Raw genomic sequence first — 20508 nt, forward strand, 5'->3', positions numbered from 1 at the left:
TAATCCCCATACATTACATCATTAGTTTTAGATGTAGTGTTCCATGATTCATTGTTTGTGCATAACACCCAGTGCTCCATGCAGAATGTGCCCTCCTCAATACCCACCACCAGGCTAACCCATCCTCCCACCCCCCTCCCCTCTAGAACCCTCAGTTTGTTTTTCAGAGTCCATTGTCTCTCATGGTTCGTCTACCCCTCCGATTGGGGCGGCTCCTTGACCTCACAAGTGTCGCATCCTAGAGCTTCAGCCAGGCTGGCAGGGGCCAGGCTTGTGCCTGCCCAGACTCTGCAGCTCCCTCCCTATGCATCCTCAGGGGCAGCACTGGGTCTTGAGTGCTTGTCCTCACTGATAAACAAGGATGCCACCCAACACTGTTCCCACGGGCTAGGGCTCCCCTGCCCATCTTGCTCAGCCCCTCTGTGGAAGCTGTGCTGTTAGAGAGCCACAGGCTAGTGGGAGGGGTCCTTGGAGAGACATCGCCCCCCACCCATCTACCCCCTTGGCCCAGAACCAGCCCACACTTCCATCACAGATGCTCATGCTCACAGCATGCCCCAGCCCCAAGTACCCGATCATTACAGTGTCAGTCCACCGCCTTGGAGAACTCCTTTAAAAACATGTTTTTCTTGCAAACCCTTCTAGGAAGTCATTCTGACAACAAAATACCATGAAGTTTTTATAAGCCCTTGTAACAACAAAACACCACACCAACTAAAACATCCACTAAAAGCATCATGAGGGTTGTTGGCAGCCTCCTCAATGTTCACCCCCTTCCACAGGGGTCTGTCGCCCTGACGCGTGGTCTGAGTAGGAAGGACGAGCACAGGGGGTTCTGGGGCGGGGGTGGGGGGTAGCTTCCCTCAATGGCTTCGCTATGATGCCATTCCCATCACAGTAAGGCCCCAGCTAGTCCGTGACGGCTCTGCCTTCCCTCTGCCTTGGCCCATGGGGACACTATGGAAGGCAGAGCAGAGAGAATAAAAGAAACCAGATCCTGTCGGCGTCGCTGAGCCACTTGGATCAAACCAACCCCGAAGCTCACCCCACCTCCGGACTTTCCAGTTTCAGGAGCCAAAAACCTCCCCTCATTGTATAAACCAGTTTGAACTGGGTTTTCTGTTACCTGCAACTGTAAACATACTCCCCTGAATAGAGCAAGGTTCATTCACTGGCTGGCCGGTCCTGCTGTGGGCAGTGTGACTGTGAAAATGCACCGTGGATGGGTAGGCACTCACGGAGAAAGATCTCTGAGATATACTAAGTAAAGTTAATTGTTGACTACTATGTAAAACATGACCCTCATTTGTGTGAAAAAGATATTTGAATATGCATCCACGTTTTCTGGAAGGATACTTAGTAGCGGTTGCCTCTGGGGAACGGGAAACACGGGAAACGTACTTTTTCACATTATACTAGCGCACGTTTAGATTGCTTATATGTATAAAATGACTAGTCTTAAAGTTGTTTGAGGTGATAAAATTATAGTCCGAGGTGATAATTTACTTTGGTAGTTATTAAACCATGCCTCTGAAGCGCCCACTGAAATATGAGACGCGGGGCATGGGAAGAAGGCGGAAGAAAGAATGGTCTCTGACCTTCCTGAGGAATACTTCATTTCCTCCTCCTCCAAAGCTGGGCTCTCTGAAATCGGTCACTTCACCAGAACAGCATCCACTTGAACGTAGGCTTGGCTTTTTCTTCCTGTCAAAGTCACTCCCCAGTCCTTATTCCACAGCGCCCACGGCAGGTTTTCTGGAAGCATCTGGAGACCCCAACAGCATTCTGAGAATGAACGTACCTTTTTACTGCCGTCTAGAGGAGGCAAAGCCAGGTCTTGCTGGGTCGGCAGAGAGCTAAAACAGCACTAAAGGTATACGGTTCTCTGGATTTTCGGAGTTTCCTGTCGGCCCTGGCAGGCCAGGCAGCAACCTCTTGAGTAACAAACACAAGCTTGTGGACGCATCTTTACCAAGATCCATCACTTGGGACAAGTTACCACAGTTTAGGGGCAGACAACCAAAAAACCCTGTGGCCCATGGACAGACACCATGCATGACCCTAGAGCTGGAAATGCCCACCTGTGAAGGTCATACAGTCATTCTACTCATCTGGTACTGCTAAAGGCACTGCGTCTCTGGGTGGCAGGCCTGAGCACTTGCCGCCTGGGCAGGACTTCCGAGGATGCTGAGTCCTTCCTTGGGTGCTGGGACCACTGCAATAGCCCCTCGCCTTTCTCTGTGCCTCTGCAGTCCGTGCTCTGAGGCTGCTGACCAAGAGCGGTCAGGTGGCCCCTGCTACCGAGACTGAGGCTTTTCCTTCACTGCTGGACCCTCTTCTGGGGAGCTCTCTGCTCAGGGTCCCTAAGATTACAGAGGCCCACACTCAGATGAGTGCCCATTACCACCCTGGTGGCAGTCCCCTACATAGTATCCCCTGGAGAGAAGGCCATGTCCGATTCCTCACCACCCAGTGCAGAAAGACCTCTGTGGGCTTGCTGGGTGGAGGGCAGCTCTGGCCTTGCAGGGAGGTGAGCCTGCTGCCCAAAGCCAGGGCCTCACGGGCAAGGCTGAGCACCGTGATGATCTGAGCGCCTTGAGTAAGGCTGAGAACCATATTCTCCCAAATCCAGGCCCAGAGGCAGGAGTGAGCACTCCCCTGCCTTTTCCAAATGCCTGCTGATCTGCCACAGAGCTCGTTAGCTGGACAATCTTCAGAAAACTGCTTCTCCCCAGGTTTGCCCTTGATGTGGTTTTGCTCAGCAGGAGCCAGGCCTACTTTAATAGGTACAGGTTCTGGGATTGGCTCCCAGAGTTTGAATCTAGATCTTCCTAATCCTCAACAGGAGCTCCCCTTTCTCGGAGTCTCACATTTGGGCATGAAAATGGCTTCCTCTGAGCTGTTCTGGTGACTGAATTTAACTGTTAAGGACCCAGAGCACTTCCTATGTTCCAGGAGGTTCCGTAGCCGATTCATTTTTATTGTTATTCATGTGGGGAAACCTCACATGAATAACCTGTGTGCCCACCTCACAACCTGTGTGCCCAGCTCACAGCCTTGCCCTTCAGGCAGGGGGCACCCCGGAGACGGGTGAGCTGGGCAGTGGCAGGCGTAGCTGGAGGCGTGACAAGGATGGGTGGGTGAGCGCCCGAGACCTGGCGAGCCTGGGCCACGGAGGCAGAAGATAGTTCAGAGTGTTGGGAGCTGCAGAGGCCAACAGGGCTTGGTGAGGGGGTGAGCAGCTTTCAGGCAGGGAGGAGAGGGGTGGGCTGTGGCAGGGCTGGGAACAGAGACCCAGACAAGGAGCCTCCCCGGGAAGGGAAGGAAGGCAGGCGAGGGGGCCGAAGCAAGCTTTTGGAGATGGGGAAAGATGTAATGGTGTGAGTGGGAGAGGACATGGGAGAACAATGATGCAGCCGAGTCCTTCGAGGAGGGGGCAGGAGGGGCGCAGGCAGGATAAGGGGAGAGCCAGACACGTTACAGTGAGCGTATGTGGGGGCAAGGGGGAGACGTGCACAGGTCACACTGGCCTCCACCCGGTCTGGGAGGGCAGGGAGTATGGGGGCTGCGCAGGGAAGGGCCGGGACGGCTGCACTGTGGCTCCAGAGGCGGGTTCACTGGAGACGGCCACACGTGCACCACTTCCGCTGGGCCTCCTCTCTATTCTCCAACCGCTGAGAGTCAGAGGGGATGGCTCCAATGGCCAGAGTTTTGGAAACTAATTGAAAAACAAACTCAACTTCGAAAAAGTCATAGCTAGTCTTCACCCGGAGCTGGGCTGTGAGCTGTCAAGAGTCTTGCAAGGGGTCCGGCCACCCAGTCGAGCTCGAGAGATGGGCCAGCAGGAGCGGTGCAGGAAGCTAAGCTGTTGGGGGTCCACGCACCAGCAGCGCTGGGTCTGGAGCCACCATCTCCCCCAGGGCAGGATGGGTCAGAGGCACACTAACCCTTCACAGATGGGCCAGCAGGTCCAGACACACCCGTGTAGCAGCAGTGCCCAGAGCCCGACCCAGTGTCCCCAAGCTCTCTTGCCTGGATCATACCGCCCAGGGCTGGAGAGAGGTAGCCTAATGCACTTCCTCCCGGCCTGCAGAGTCAAAGCTCTGCCTCGTGCTTCTGGCTGAGCATGACCAAGCCGCAAGCCCGCTTGGTCCAGCTGTAACCTCCACACAAAGGATAACTGAAAGTGGCATGCAGAATCTAAAACAAATCACTTGATGAAAGTTACTCCGGATTGTGCCGACCATGATTGCCATTACCCTCCACTGTCCTGTTGTGTCGAGTCACACACAGTCCCCCTGGTTCCCTTGGCAGCTGAGTTTACCCCTGCAATGCTTAATGCCATCTTGATGTCACTCAAAATAAAAACCACCAGGACAACAGCATTAATATAAAGATATATTCCATAAAAGAGTTTGGCAGTCAAAGAAAAGCATCATACTTCCTGAAAACACAAGCATTCTTCTTCCTCTAGTCTACAGAGAAAATTGTAAAGAAAAAAAAAAAAAACAAGAACAAAAACAAAAATCATAACATCATCAACAAACACCCACCAGTATACACCACACTAGCATGTACACTTCGGCAAGTCAGTGAAGGTAGCACTCAATCCCTGAATGATGAGGACAGAACTGGTACAAGATCCAGAGAAGCGTTAAGAGAGGAGCCCAGCCAAAGACACACAAACCATTCGGTACATAAGACAGACTTCATTTCCAAGAGCAAGCCCCAGGACAGCCCTGCCAGGGAGGGTGGACATGATCACCACAGACATCCTGATTGGGGACAGCGGAGGGGGGTCATCACAAAGGTTAGCCAAAAAAAAGAACCATCCCGAGCTTCTACACAGCTGCAGGCTGGGGTCTCCGGCTCCACACAGGGGCCCGGCCGCAGGTCCGCTCTCCAGGGAGAGGCAAATGCCAGGCCGACCAGCGGCCCTTAGCATGTGGCCTCGACAGGAGCCCTGGTCACAGGTTCCAGGCTGGCCGTCTCCGGCCCTTGCCTTGGGCGGGAGGGGTGTGTGTGTGTGTCAGGATTCAAGTTCCGGGTGGCGGTTTCAGTAGCACCAAGACCAGAAGCCGGCGAGGCCAAGCTGGGGAGGGGAGTGGGTGCATGTGAGCTGGGGGTGCACAGAGGAAGGGGGAGCGCGCGTGTGCACCTGGGCTGTGAGGCATGAAAAGGGGAAGTGATGGGGTTGGTTCTTGAGACACTCAAAGGAACTGAGAGGGATGGTTTCAGTCCCAGACACCGTGTAAGGCTGCTTGGAGGGAATGCCAGAGGAAATGAAGAAACGGTGTGAGAACATTCTTATCCCTATAAATAAACTATTTACACACTTTCAGAGAAGGAGAGCCGACTCAGGAGAACCCTGCCCACGCCCCCCTCCCTCCGTGCCATCGGGCACTCCGCTGTCGAAGCTGGAGGCGGGTCTCGCCCTGGCAGGGGCAGCGGACGGGGCGCTCCGGGGCACCGTCCACACATGGCTCTGGCTTACTTGGACATGGCTGAGGATCCTGCAAACATCCCCCGACTTGTGCAGACACCACAGGCTCTGCTGGCATGGTCCACCTGTGCCCCTTCCCCTCCCCAGGTCCTTCTGCTGCTGGGAGAAGCCTCGTCCGCGTCTGCTGGGCCCCCCCGCCCCCATGTCCCACCCGCAGCAGACGAGGCTGCCCTCCGGGCCAGCACCAGTGACACGAGTGGGGAGGCCAGGGTGCCCTGCAGACACGCTTAGTCTCCAAGAGAACCAAGTCAAGCCCTTTTCACAGCCACGGGAGCCTTCTGTCCCTCAGAGTCACCACCCCCGCTTAAAGACATGTTCTCTGTCTCTAGGTAGACCCCGGGGGGGGGTCTCCGTCCCAAGTCCGTGCAGGTCAGAGGGGCCCCACGGTCTTCAGCACCAGCAAACACAAACAGGGAGGTTGCGGCACGCTGAGGCCGAAGACAGGGTGCTGGCTCTGGCTGGGTGCGTCCACTTCTCTCCCTCTGGATGTCGACTTGACAGGAGTGAAGGGCTCTGGCCTCCATGGCGTGGCTCAGCTCTGCTTGCTCACCTCTGTTCCTCAGAAGTGATGGCCTGCCTTCACCGCCTCAATGTCCGAGATCAAGGTCTTCGCCAGGAAGATGCCAAAAATCTGAAACCAAAGCCAGGACAGGCTGTCAGCGCTGGGGCCCGACGGCGAGGTGCACGGGGAAGCCTGCACTGCACACCAGCCCCGGGCCCGCTCTGCACACTGAGGACGCAGCACACAGAACAACTGGGCCTGTGGCAAAACAAGACCCACCCACCAGGAAAAAGTGAGTCCTGGGGTCTGTTTTGCTAGATCCCTGGGGCCTAGAAGTTTGGGGCACACAGCAGACAGCACAGAAGGCCTGCCTCCGACAGGGCCATGCACGTCACAGACCATGAGCTGGGGCACACTTTGCACCCGAAGTTAAACCAAAAATAACAGAGTCACCTGACTGGTTTCGACGCAAAATAATAAATCTCGATGTTTCCTGTAAACCTGGATTCCACAATAAAAACAAGGTTCTCCCTGATTTTAGCTGTGCTGCCGTCTGACCTTGGTGACCAGCATCGTCATGTGGGAAGACAGTTTTTCTACCAGAAACAGACCAACGTGAACTCGGAAATCTTGGAATTTTATTTCCCCTTTAAATTCTTGTTGTGGTTTGTATTTGATGAGCCAGTCCTTCTGAAGTCTGACTGCTCTGCCCGTTTGGCAAGTAAATTTGTTCTTTCCTTTTCTAGGTGCTTCTGTGTCTAAGCTTCCCTCGGAGATCACTCAACACACATTCGCGGGGTGAAGGAGGAAGGGGTGTGTGGATGGTGAGCAGACCCTGGGCCACGGTCAGGAACCCTCTTCACAGCACCGTGTGGGAGGTGAACGATGCGCTTTCCGCATGGCGGCGGCTGCCGTCCCAGAGGCTGCTTGGGGGCTGCCGGCTTCTCCTCCCAAGCCCTGGGCACCCCGGAGAACTCCTGGTTTCTCGGATTCGCAGAGTTCTTGCCTCCCCTCCTCCTCCCCATTCTCTCAGCCACCAGTCTTCCCACGTGCCATCTGGTTCAAATGAACAGGTGCGACCCACAAGGACAGAGGAAGCCACAAAGGGCAGGGGGAACGAACCTGTAGCAGGGAGATGGCGATGAAGACGCCGGCCACGATGTAAATATTGCGCGGAAGCCAGCCCTCCAGTGCCTGGATGCAGCCTTTTGTGAAGATGGACTCGTCCCACTTGCTCTTCAGCTGCAGGGAAACACCACAGCGACCTGAGCCCAAGGCATGCGGGGCATCCCCACCCCGGCTCCCCAGAGGGTTCCCGCAGCGGGCAGGGTGAGGCTCGGTGGGAGCCAGGGTGCTGGAGGGTAGGTGCCAAGGATGGACAGAACTCTCCAGGAGAACTGCATCCACCTGCCTCGGTCTCCGCCCTCTCCCCTCTCCCTGGGCAGTCTGCATCTTCTACTCTGCCCCAACAAAGGCTCCCTGGTGGTGGTCTTTACCCACTCCCACTGGGCCTCCCCAGACTGAAAGAGGGACACACCCCCAGAGCCCACATCTAAAGGAAAGGAGGGAGGGGCCTCAGGGCTCAAGAAGGAAGATGTGCCTTTAAAGAGAGAAACTAGAAGGGCCTTCAGCATCTTCTAAGTCAGAGAAGTTGGCTGGGGAAGGAGAGGACAGTGGTTTCCCAGATTGTGTCCCCCACCCAGTTAAGCTTGGCTCCAGCAGCCAGGGTCACAGGAACGGTCGTAAGCCCACGGGCTCCTTCCAATCCTGACCCTTAGCGGAGACTCAGTAGGCACACAGGAGGTGCCCTCAGCACACACAGCCCACCTTCACCCACACACAGCCTCGCCCATGGCAACACTGATGGATTAGTAATCCATTTTAGTGGGGTGAGGGGCTGAACTGTGTCCCCCTAAAATTCAGACGTTGAAGTCCTAACCCCAATTCCTCAGAATGTGACTGCATTTGGAGACAGGGTGTTTAAAGAGGTAATATAACCCATAACCCTAACCCTAACGCTAAACTCAATGTTCTGGAGAGATCTCTGAACAGCAGGATACCAGGCACATACCCATACCCTCACCCTAGCCCCTAACCCCTAACCCTAACAATAACCCTAACTCTAAAGTTATCCCTCCACAGAGGTCTCTGAACTGCAGGATAATAGGCACATACCTTCACACTGTCCCCAACCCTAACCCTAACCATTATGCTGGCCCTAAACCGAACCCAAACTCTAGATCTGAGGGAAAAAAAGATGTGTTACATATATACAACGGATTATTACTCAGCCATAAAAAAAGAATAAAATCTTGCCATTTGCACCAACGTGGATGCAGCTAGAGAGTATTATACTAAGCGAAATAAGTCAGAGAAAGAGAAATACCATATGAAAAAAAAGGTAAATAAATTAAAATGAGATTATCAGGGTAGGCTGTAATCCAATATGACTGGTGTCCTTATAAAAAGTGATCAGAGGCGCCTGGGTGGCTCAGTCGGTTAAGTGACTGCCTTTGGCTCAGGTCATCCTGGAGTCCTGGGATCGAGTCCCGCATCGGGCTCCCTGCTCAGTGGGGAGTCTGCTTCTCTCTCTGACCCTCCCTCCTCTCATGGTCTCTCTCTCTCCTTCTCTATCAAATAAATAAATAAAATCTTAAAAAAAAAAAAAGTGATCAGGACACCAAAAGACACAGAGGGAGGACGAGGTGGGCACACACACAGAAAAAGGCAGCCACCTACAAGCCCAAGAGAGAGGCTTCAGACCAACCCTGCCAACACCCTAATGTCAGACTTCTGACCAGAGTTCTGAGGAGAGACGTTTCCGTTGTTTCAGCCACAGTCTGTGCTACTTGGTTATGACAGCCCTAGAATCTAACGCAAGTGGCAACGAGAGGACAATGCTGGTGGAAGCCTGTCCCATGCAACTGACGGAGGTCCCTGCAGAAGGTCTTTGGGCCTCCCAAACCGGAGGCACACATCCCTGATGTCTGTGGTCAACAGGAGGGGTACTCGTGGATTCCCCAAGTTCCCTCCTTCAGAACATCAGTCACTCATACCACCAAAGGCCACCGAGCAGTGCTGGCGGGGAGGGGGACACTCACTTCTCTTCACTCCCACACCCCCTGTGGCCTGAAGAAAGCCCTGGAGGACTGAGCCTTTCTCCCGCCCCAAGACCTGTCTCCCTGCTCATTGTCACCCCCACCTCCATATGGCAGCTAAACCAAGCCACACGCTCCTACAGCTTCATCCTGAACTCCTAGAGAACAGACACCTCCTGGGACTCCAAGGAGCCATTAAAAATACAGCCTTTGTTCCCGAAACTTTCATCTGACCTCTTTCCACTAATGCAGTAACTGCTAGATTTTGTGACTGCAGTTCACAGAGCTGGGAATCACCCCCCTCACTGTTCCCGGGAGTCTTGCCACCAGCGGCTCCTACCCAGCTCGCTCCCAGCTTAGATGGCAGACTCAAGTCTTACCCACTCCAGTTTGCACTTGTGCTAAATCAGGATGCTGGACCACAGGGAATAAACCTGACGAACTCAAAGTTGCATGCATCGGGTGCTCACCTGGGTCCTGACATCATATCCACACTGTGTGTTCACAACTTTTTGCTGTAAGAAAAGCAGGAAAAAATTGGTCATTTTTGATCTCTTGGGGAAGCCAATGGTGGAAGGCTCTAGAAAAGTCCCAACCAAACATCAGCAAACACCTGTACAAATTCCATTATAGCTCACATCCTTTAATCACAATGCCAACTAACCTTTCATACTAGGACAAAGGTTGGCCAGCTGTGTGTGTGAGGGAGACCTGTCTACATAGCAACTATTCAACTCTGCTCTTGGAGCATGAAGGAAGACATGGATGATGCATAAACAAATGCACATGGCCATATTTCAGCAAAACTTCACTTATGGACACTGAAATTTAAATTTCATATAATTTTCACCTATCACAAAATATTATCCTTCCTTTCATTTATTGTCAACCATTTAAAAATGGGTGAAACTGTTCTCGGCTCAAAGATCCTACACAGAGGAGGCTGGATCCGGTCCACGGGTCATAGTTCGCTAGTGTCTGCGCTGGGAGATGCAAGTTCCACTCGCTCAGTATTTCACGGTCACAGTGGGGATCTCAGGCCCTAGCTGTGCGGCCACAGCAAACCCGAGCCTCTCCTGGGCTGGGAGCGGGCCTGCTCAGAGCCCCGGGGCCCAGTACCGCAGCTGTAAAGGGCTCACAGTTCTAGCAAACATTCAGTGCCCCTTCGCAGGTCACCCCAAGAGCCCCGTTTCTGGAACCCAGGGACCCGAGCCATGGGCTGGGAATGAGAACAGGTGAAGAAGAAAGGCGAGAATCCCCCACCACCCCAGACGGTGAGTACCCCCACCGCCCAGGCATTCTCTCCAGAGGACAGTGAAGAGGGCGGCCCAGGGCTCACCATGTTTCTAGCATTTCGTCCAGGCACCCTGCGTGAGAGCCCCTCAAGGGAGGGACACGACTGGTTTTCTCCTGCTTCACCCAGAACACTAGAGCAAGGCCAGATCATGCAAAACCGTTCCTGGGATTTACACACAGAGGGTTTCGGCACTGCAGGAACCGGGCGGTGGTGTGCGGAGGGAGCACAGGGTGGCCCAAAGAGAAGCAGCCCGGCACCTCCACAGTCCGGAACTGCTCCATGAGCCCCGGGGCAAGCCGACTCACCGCGGGGTCCGGCACGCAGCAGGAGAAGGGCACCCCACACTTCTCGCGGCTGTAGCTGGCACCGCTGCAGTTGAAGTAGACGTTGAGGTCCCAGTCTTCAGGCCCATATGCCCCGCAGCACTGGTTCTGGGATCACAAAAGCCCAGAGCTGTCAGGGGCTCCGGCTCTGAGCCAGGGCTCTGACCACCCACAGGGGAGCAGGGACACGAGAGGAAGTGCTGCTCACGTACACACAGAGAAATCAAGGCCCCCCACCGACCTCCTGCATGCACAGAGATGCTGAGCATGGTGACCTGGGTAGCCTTTTAAGAAGGAAACCAGGAAACTCGGCCATGACCCCCACCCCCACCCCCGCCGGGTCCAGCAGGCAGGACTGGCTCCGCAGCGCCCCCTGGCCTCCGCTGGGGCTCGGCACTCTGGTCCAGACCCTCCTCCCCCTGGAGCTTCCCCTTCCTCCCCTCCCCTCAGCCCAGAGCAGATTCCTCACCCTCCTCGGAGGCCACTCAGTACCTCTGATACAGTTCTCTGGTGCCCCCGAGAACCCCGCCTTGTGGGCTGTGAGCGCGGCTCCCTCTCAGAGAAATTTCCAAGCTGGCCTTACTTCCCTTAGGTGCCTCCTTACAAAACACAGCTGCTGGACGTCTAACTCCCAAGGCCAGAATTGTGAGCGGGGTGGGCAGTAACACAATCATAGCTCTGCCCCCCATAACCTGGGGTCTCTGCACCCCCCATTATCTGGTGTAGCTGCAAAGAGAATCGCCATTCATCTAAAACTTGTAAAACAGCCAAACACTGACAACAACACAGTGATGTCAAGGGCACCCCAGAGCAGGAGCAGACTCCGTTTTCACCCTTGTCCTGACTACTAACGTGGCTGTGGCCGTGATCACAACAAACACGTGACCAGGATTCCTGGTTGTCTTCTTTCACTTCTAAGATAAAATCCCATGCCCCTCCTTTACCCTGCCCTGTTCCAGCTGCTTTCATGATTCCCGAGTATTTCGGCGCGAGGAATCTCCACAATTTACCAAGTGCCTCTGGAGAATGTATTTTCAAGGGGAAAGGTGGCACGGAAGGAGAGCGCCCTGGCTTCGAGGCGGGTGTGGGCAGGAGCACCCGGGCGCAGCGGGGCGCTGGGACAACGGGAACCGCCGGCAGGCTCAGTGAGGGGCGGGAGGAAGTGGCAGCGATGGGGCTGTCGCAGACGAGTGCCGGTCACTATTACGACACAGCGTCTCTGGTCACATAAGTGGGTTTGGCCGGATCCCCGACATAAGGGTAAACAAGTTTTCGTGAACATGAGAGCGGACCAGAGTTATTTTTAATGCTTGCTTGCTTATTTTCTTCTCAGAACCCAAGCGTTCCACATGAAGTCCCTGAGGAAGCGAGGTTTTCTGGCAGTGCACAGACGGATCACACGACGGCCTTGCCCCAGCCGGTGGCGGGGAGTGGGCCCCCCCAGGGCGGGGACGGCTGTGGTCCAAGCCTCCAGGTGCAGACGCACACAGGGGAGACGGGGGCCAGATGGAGTCAAAGCCAAGGCCTAGGATGGCTTAGACAGCCCCCTGGGGACATATTCCAGGGAGGTCACATTCCTCCCCATCTGGGGAAGCTTCCTCCAGGCAGCTCTGCCCTCTCGAACAGGAAGGGGAAAAGGTCCCAGGGAGGAAGGGGACAGGAATAGCCTCAGACGGTGAGTCACACGCTGGGGGGAGGAGACGCTCCGCCCCTGGGTACCCACAGTGCCTGGGGACCTGCGGCCACCTGCATGGCTGGGACCGGAGAGATCTGGGCCCAGGGGGAGGGTGGCCGCGGGGGCAGCTAGACCGCCTGCCCCATGCAAGTGGGGGAGGACACACTGTGAACACGCCCACACAGCCAGGCAACCACGAGCGGGCAAAGCTAAACTGACCAGAGGCGGGAGCGGCACCTCCCACGGCCTCCCCGCTACCTGCTGTGCTGAGGAGGGACACCCCGGGTTCCCCGCTAGCCGAGGCTGGAGCAGCGTCCCCGGCCAGGGAAGCCCACTCTCTACCCGGGAGGCCAGCGCCGGCGGTGCTTACGGCTTTCTGAAGGGAGTCAATGAGGTTCTGTAGGTCAATGTCGTCCCGGTAGGATCTGATGTTGCTCTCGAAGAACTCCCGGAACCGGTCCCTCACCCAGTCCTGGAAGAGGAAGGCCAGCACGGCCACGGCCAGCTCCAGGAAGAAGATGAGCACAATGGTACCGCAGAACTGCATGGGGCAAGCATGGGATTGAGAGTCATCAGACCTCCGGCCTCCGGCGGGGCCAAACCTCATCTGACCCGGGATCGGTGCCTGCCACATAGGGTAGGCTCCACACCCGAGAGACCAGTGCCGGAGCCCCCGGGGACCCCATGTTACTGGCTGGCAGCCCCGCCCCATCTGTAAATGCAGATGTGCACCCCCACCCACATCACAGCATCGTTGGTAAGAGATGAGTGAAAGGACGAGAAAGCTCCAAGCCACTGTGTCACCCATTTCCTGTGAGGTAGCCTCCCTCCCCAACAAGCCCCATTCCGGGAATGAACGGCTAACCTACCCCACCAGGCCATCAGCTCCTTTAGGGCAGAGCCTGGGGCCCAGACACAGTATCTGACCACTCTCCTCACACACACAACCATCCAAGTTGCTAGAAATCTACTGTCACCCACACTTTAGGGACAAGGAAACCACTCAGGCATGTCACTTGCTTGAGGTCACGCAGCTCATGCAGGACATCTGAGTCCCTCTGTACGTGTCAAGACCTCTGTAGAAGCACAGCGCCCCTGGCCACCACAGTGGTGGCCTTCTGCAAGGGCCCCCCGCAGCCGCACCCCTCCCATCCGGCAGACGTCCGGCCAGCAGTGAGTGAGTTCTCCTGGCCATTACCACCACTGGTCACCCTGTGCTCTAAGCAGCGAGGCCACGGCAGGCAAAGGTCTCCGAATAAGACAAGGGGAAACACCCACATACACACACAAACATACATACGCACAAGGCCCTCCAAAACGCAACCTCCATTCACACAGAAGGAAGATACTACATATATTTTGAAGAGGAAAAAAAAAATGAGAAAAAAAACAACAACAACACATGTTTTGCTTTTTAAATTAAACCCAGGGAAGAGAAGGCTTAATCTAATAAATTCAACAAATAATATATTGCAAAACACGATTATGTGTTTCCCCCCCCCAGGTGCTATTTAATTTTAACTGAATGCATTTCAGCGTGAATTTGTATCTAAATATAAAACCAAACTCTTCGTAACTGGCAGTTCTGCCAGGAAATTAAGCATTCTGCATTGCACATTCCAGTACATTCACACACCCTGGAGGAGGGAAATGGTTTCCTAACTTTACTGGCAATGTCTTTTGATCTTAGCTAAGAAGGGCAAAGGTGAGGGCGCCTGGGTGGCTCAGTCGTTAAGCGTCTGCCTTCGGCTCAGGTCATGATCCCAGGGTCCTGGGATCGAGTCCCACATCGGGCTCCCTGCTCGGCAGGAAGCCTGCTTCTCCCTCTCCCACTCCCACTCCCCCTGCTTGTGTTCCTGCTCTCGCTATCTCTCTCTCTCGGTCAAATAAATAAATAAAATCTTTAAAAAAAAAAAATTAAAAAAAAAAAAAAGAAGGGCAAAGGTGAGTAGCAAACAAACAATTCCTTTAGAACTTCTGAGGGAAATAAGAGGCAAGGGAGGGGGAGAGGAGCTGGCTGCTTCCCTCCAAGAGCTGAAAACCAGAGGGGCCCAGCTTTTCCAGGGATGAGGAGCTGGTTCAGCTAATTGTTTCCTGAAACCTTACCATTTGGTGGGCAGCCTCCTCCCCGCACTGCTGGGGCCCGGGGGTGGGGGGGGCTGTAAGAGCTGCGACCCTCTCCGGCCAGATAAGGGCTAAGCCCGCCCCGCAGAACCCACAGCCCTCCCGCCCCTGTATCTGTGGCTACTCACAAACTTGAGCAGGCAGATGTTCTCCCGCAGGGCCCCCACGCAGCCAGCGAACCCCAGCGTGAACATCACCACGCCCACCATCAGGACCAGCACCACAGGGTCGATTCCATGCAGCCGGGTCACTTTGGTGAGGTCAGACAGCACCCCCTGAAAGAGGCAAGAGAAAGCATCAGCCTCATGGAGTCAAGGGTGCCTGGGGGGTGGGGGGGACGCGAGGCGCTAGGTTGTGTCTAGAGCTAAAATAAGGACAGGGACCTGTCTTCTGAGGCTCAGCCCTCTCATTAACAGCCAGGCCAGAACACAGAGCGTGGCCCCTGCCCATTTGCCCTCTTAGGGGCCTCTCTGCCCACAGATCCTTGCCCGCCTCAGCTCCCAGGGCCCTCGCATGCAGCAATCCTGGGCTGCACCTTGGCTGTGAGTCCCTCCCAGGCAGAACCCATACTTTTTTTGGAGACTGCAGGATCCCTATGCCAGGCCTGGAGTGGAGGGCACCTTAGGGCCAGAGCCTCACCCTGACCTCTGGCCATGTGGCAGCTTACTCTGCACTCAGTTTGTGGAGAACCCCACTATCCTGAGCTGAAAACAGCTTCACTTTGCACACCCTGGTGGAAAACAGCCACGCAGACGAAGGCAGCACTGTCCATAAAAGCTTCTGTGATGATGGGAGGTGTTCTATATCTGCACTGTCCCAAATGGTACCCACTGGCCCCATTACTATTACGCACCTGAGGCAACTGAAAACCTGAATTTTAACTCATGTTTCATTTTAACTAATTTAAATACATACAGTCACATGTGGCTAGGGAGAACCAAAACCGACTGAGGAGTTCTACAGGATTCAAAGGAGGAAGGAGAAAGGAGCCACCGGCCCAGCACCCAGCGGCTCCCAGGCTCCCAGGTAGCCAGGCCTCCGCTCAGGGCTCAGCAAGAGCTGCTGCCGTTCAGGAGATGGCCACACGGTGGCGATATGAGTCACGGTTTGCAGGGGCTTGCGGGGTTTGTCCGCAGGACAAAGCGACATTGCACTTCAGCTCCTGCCCTTTAGGGGTTCACAGGCTACCTTGAAGATGCCTAAACCCCAAGGCGGGCCTTATTCAGCTCCTAAGGCCATGGCAAGAAAGCCCACAGGTCTAAGCGCTCCCGCCTCCTTCTCCTGGAACCAAAGGGAGCTTCCACTGAAGGTAAGAGAGGGTCCCGGGCCTGAGGCTCGACGATGCTTTAGTTCCCAGTTTCCTGCCTGGCCCAGGGCACCTTGTTCTGCCTTGTTCCTTCTCTGTCCCCTCTTCCGCCCGCCCTGTAGCGAGGGTCCTCTTCAGCTCTGCGTCCCCAGCATGCACCCACCAGCGGAGCAGACGTTGGCTCAACAGCTCGCGAGTCCGGTCCCCTCCTCAGAGCGTCCACTGCCCCTTGTCCTTCTGGGCAGGAAGAGCCCGGTCTCCCCACCTCCCCTCTCCTGCACAGGCTGGGCAAGGGGGTTCACAGGGGAGTAAGGAAGGGCGCCCGGGGGCGTGTCACACACACAGCCCTGCCCCCGATCTCAGAAGGACAAGAACTTCAGGAATGAACACAGCTGTGTTCAGGGAGGTGCTCGCTCCCAGAGGCACCGACAGGAGCAGAAGGCGGCCCCAGGCCCACCCCGGACACAAGGGCAGACAAGCCCCCAGGCCGTCTGAGGCTTTTGGGAACAGCAGAGAGGGCTCTCCACACTCCCAGAGCTCAAAAATCCAACCAGCCCAGCCCAGCCCAGCCCAGCCCAGCCCAGCCGTGACCCCACCACAGGGAAGCAGAGCCAGTCCCAGGGGCCCAGGAGGTCTCACGACAAGCTCAGTAACTATTTCCCAGAGCTGGCTCTGTGACGACCAATGGCTACAAACCATTATCCCATGCAAGAATGCTTGTCAGGAAGGAGTCTGGAAGGAGCAATTAAAGCTGAACACACCTGCTCCCGGAGACCTGATGCTTCCCCAGTGCTGGTTAACAGTGACACCTACCTTTTCGCTCCATGCCCACAGTCCGACTCCAAGGAAGACAACTCCAGCCAACTAAGCAGGGGAGGGGGGAGGGAAGGGGAGAAGTGGGGAAGGAGGGAGAGAGGGAGAGAGGGAGAGAATTAGTTAAGTCTGAAACCAGCACCATGAACATGCTTCTTGGAGGAACGTCCACACTGCTAGTCAAGGGACACTGCTGGCTCATGTCCGTGCAGGTGGGCCAGCGGCAAGGCAAGCCCTCGGTCCCTGCAGATGACGCAAACTCTACCCCAGAGCGAAGGAATGGCCAGGCGTTTGGTGTAACTTACACCTACCTTCCCTGAACATCTGGACAAACTCAATGGCCCCCACGCTCCAGAGAGCAGAGAGGAAGATCTCAGAGCAGAGGCTGCCCTCGACACTACGGAGTTAGAGACACATCGTGATGTGTCTGTTTCCTGCCCTGCCCTGTTTCCTCCACATTCCCAAAGCCCCTGAACTCACTTCAGTGCAGGATCTGGTATAAAGAAGACATGACCCTCTGTGACAGGCCCCCAGGTGCATTCACAGGCTCCCCATGCTGGAGAGCCTCTCTCCAGGGCCCTGGGCACCTCCGCTCCACATGGGGCCCATGTGTGCTCCGCGTTATTGGTTACTGGGTTATTTGTGACTGAATTAAAATAGGCCTGTGCTAAACAACGCATTCACCCCAGAAAAGGAGCACCCGTCCACCCCACTGGAACCAGGCTGCCTCACTGTACCACAACCGAAAGCGCCCCCCATACACCACACAGGTTTCTAAACCAGAGATTTTTTCCATATAAAACAAAACACCTGGTCTCTGAAAATTAAGCTGCCTGTTTTTCTGCGTAAGTTCTTTATACCACGCTAGCATTTGCCTGCCATTCATCAGTACCTCCCGGTAAATAATGGGGACAGGTCTGTCTAGGACTCACCTCTCCAAGGCATATTCTCACACTTTAAGAATCCCTGCCTCCTTTGTTCACTACTGGCCCTGGGGGGGCTGGAGTGGGAAGGGAAGGTCCTTCAAAGAAAGCCCCCAGGAGATCGCAACCTCTTTGGAATCACAAACCACCTTCACAGAATGCCTCCGTGCCCAATACTTGGGACGGGATTGCAGAGGGTTCACAGACCCCTCACCGCTCGTTCCCACAGAAGCCCTGCCTGCACCCGATCCGTCCACTTTACAAAGCAGAACATGGGCCCAAGAGGGCCAAGATGAAAACACCCAGCAGTGGAGGAGAAGGGCCTAGAATCCAAGTCATTCAACAGATACTGCCTGAGGCCCTCCTAAGTGCCAGGCTCCGTGGCCAGCGCTGAGGACGCAGGCAAAGCCCCGACGCTGCTGCAGCTTCTACTCCAGGGAACAACACGCGGCCTGGCGATGCCACCCTGGTTTTGCAACTCTGTGGTCCTCTGCTGATTTAATTAGTGGCTAAAGGCCTTGGTTTTTCTTGATGGGGTGCATGAGCACTTCCTCTCCTTCCCCAAGCGTCTTACACTGCAGGGCAGGCAAGCCTGAAGGTGACCAATCACTGCCCACTGAATCCGGTAGGCTTCCCTCCCCGTCATTCCTCAAGGTCCCCAACGACTTAGCCTCTTGCCAGAGCTAGAGGTCAAGTCTTTTTTCTGTTTATTTGATCTGACCAGACACAGCTGGTCATTCTCTCCTGCGCTGAGGCGCTCAGCTTTGGCGACACAAAGCAGTGGTCACTCTTCAGCCTCTCCTGCTGGCTCATCCTCCCCCAGGCACCTCTATATGCTGGCGAGCCTCACTGCTCTGTCCAGGACCCCTCCGCCTCCCCCAGGTTCTCTAGATGAGGCTATAATTCACATGGCTTGAAACACCATCTCTACACAGCTGACCCACAAATCCAAACCTCCATACCTAATGTCCACGTTGACTTGTGCACGGAAGATAGCTGACAACATTTCAGTCTTCACATGGCCCCAAATGGAGCCTTGCTCTCCCAGCCCCAACCAGCCCCTGCCAACTCTTGCCCTTCTCATTAAATGGCACCACGGCCACCTCACTGGGTTGTTTGGATGAGAAAACCTACACCTCATGCTCTCCAAATACATTCAGAGCAAATGGGGGCCAAGCAAAAGCCCAGCCTGGGCCAGGTCCATGGTCACGCCCTACAAAGAGGCATCAGGATCAGGACAGGAGGTTGTCCTGGAAGTTGTCCCTCCCTATGCCTCATCCAGTGTCCCCAACAGCACTGCAGCCCCTCCTAACCGATTTCCATGACAGCCACCTCCCATCTGGCACCACGGTGGATGGTGAGAGAATCCTGCCCCTCTGAGACCCCTGGCTGGGTCAGGGCCAGCTCCCTCCCACTGCAGCCCAGATTTCCTTCTCTTACAACAACTGGGCACTAAGAAAAGGGCTCATGGGTTTTTCCATTCAGTTTTAAAGAAAGAACTAACGTGAACTTGCACCAGAAAGACAGGAACCGGCAGGGTGGGGGGGATTACATGTCCGATCATGGGTTCAGTGAACACTGGCCGAAGGCAGGAACTTTGGGGACCAATTCTAGAGAACAGAAGACTGAGGGAGGACCAGACAGGGGAAGTGGGCTGTCTGGGAGCTCCCCCAACAGCCACGTGAATGAGCCAGGCCGGGACACTCGCCAGCTTCACCCAGCTTCCAGTGGGGCCCCCTCCCCTGGATCTCTCTGGGGCAGATGGTCCGTGGGGCTGGGCTGTTGTCCCTGGCGGCCAACCATCTGGGAGCGACAGTTCAGCTGGGTGCCTTCCAGCCTCAGAGTAACCTCCTTTGTCTGTCTTTTATGACCTGATTAAATCCCCTCCCCAAAGGATGGGGCCAGACTCCCACTAAGCCCAAAGGGAGGCCAGCCTTGGACCATCAGGTACGTACACCACTATGGTCACCATGGCAAGTGGTACCGCTCTTTCCTGGGTGCCAAGGCCGGCATTCAACACCTCCTACGCTTAAAGGGCCCCTTCACACCCCATCACGGGTGTGTGGTACTATTACCCCCTTTTTCTAACAGGAAAGCTCGGATGTAGAATGACTTGGTTATTTGCCCAAAGGCACACAACTAGCCAGTGGCAGAGTTCAAACCAAACCGGGTGTCTCTGACCCTCCTGACAGCACATTATCCCACCCCCCACAGGGCAGCCACCCGGGCCAGGAAGACGAGCGGCTGCCTGAGCCCCCCACCGCAAGGGGCAGGCACGGGGCCCCACGGCACGGGAGTTCGCAGAAGGGGCTTTCGGGCTGTGCAACTCTGAAGCCCACGACCCATATCCTCAGGTGGCGAGCGTCACTCTGTGGCCCACTCTGTGGCCAGGAAGCAGGGTGTCACTGTAAAGATTACTGACCCCTCCCCCCGAGGCAAAGGCCCCCTGTGGAAGGTGAGGGGTCCTCTCTGGACACTCTGGGCTGGAAGCTACACAGAATCCACTCCCCACGAGAGCAAGCCTGGGGCACTTCAGCCAAGCAGGTTCAAGTGACAACGGAAGTGTAGACACCTGGCCAGGATACCGGCCAGGCTGGACAGGAGCAGGGTTCCAAAACCAAGCAGCTCAGAAGCAGCCCATCATCACCCATACTTCAGTGGCCTTGGCCCCTTGCAAGATTTCGTTTCGGGGTGTGTAAAAAAGGACTTGGGCAATTCTTACAGGCCTCAGAGGCCTTCCTGCAGGGAGCTCAAGGCAAACCAGCAGCAGCAATGCAACACTCTCAGGCTCTGTGCCCACTGGCCTCTGGTTCTTGCAAATCCCCTGGTTGTCAGAGGTTGACGTTCACAGGGCTGCCTATGGGAGTCTCAGAATGAAAACCAGAAGGAAACCCAAGAGTAAGCCAAACTCAAGGCCTGAGTAGTGCTGAACACACAGCACAAG

General features: G+C 55.4%; 1 protein-coding gene across 4 annotated transcripts in view; it reads right to left on the reverse strand.

Moving 5' to 3' along the window:
- Positions 1-4385: 4385 nt before the first annotated feature.
- Positions 4386-20508, reverse strand: part of TSPAN14 (tetraspanin 14) — a 50282-nt gene continuing 34159 nt past the window's right edge. For 3 of the 4 annotated variants that reach the window (XM_081824005.1, XM_081824004.1, XM_081824006.1), the window contains exons 3-9: positions 16642-16692; positions 14651-14797; positions 12769-12939; positions 10706-10831; positions 9574-9618; positions 7128-7247; positions 4386-6134 (exon numbers count right to left, since the gene is read on the reverse strand). In XM_081824005.1, the coding sequence (XP_081680131.1) occupies positions 6063-6134; positions 7128-7247; positions 9574-9618; positions 10706-10831; positions 12769-12939; positions 14651-14797; positions 16642-16692 (732 nt within the window). In that variant the 3' untranslated portion in view covers positions 4386-6062. The remainder of the gene's footprint in view (positions 6135-7127; positions 7248-9573; positions 9619-10705; positions 10832-12768; positions 12940-14650; positions 14798-16641; positions 16693-20508) is intronic. The other variant, XM_081824008.1, reaches the window with a different exon arrangement.

This window comes from Leptonychotes weddellii, chromosome 6 (genome assembly GCF_054177405.1).
Source record: "Leptonychotes weddellii isolate Sample4059 chromosome 6, ASM5417740v2, whole genome shotgun sequence".
NCBI lineage: Eukaryota > Metazoa > Chordata > Mammalia > Carnivora > Phocidae > Leptonychotes > Leptonychotes weddellii.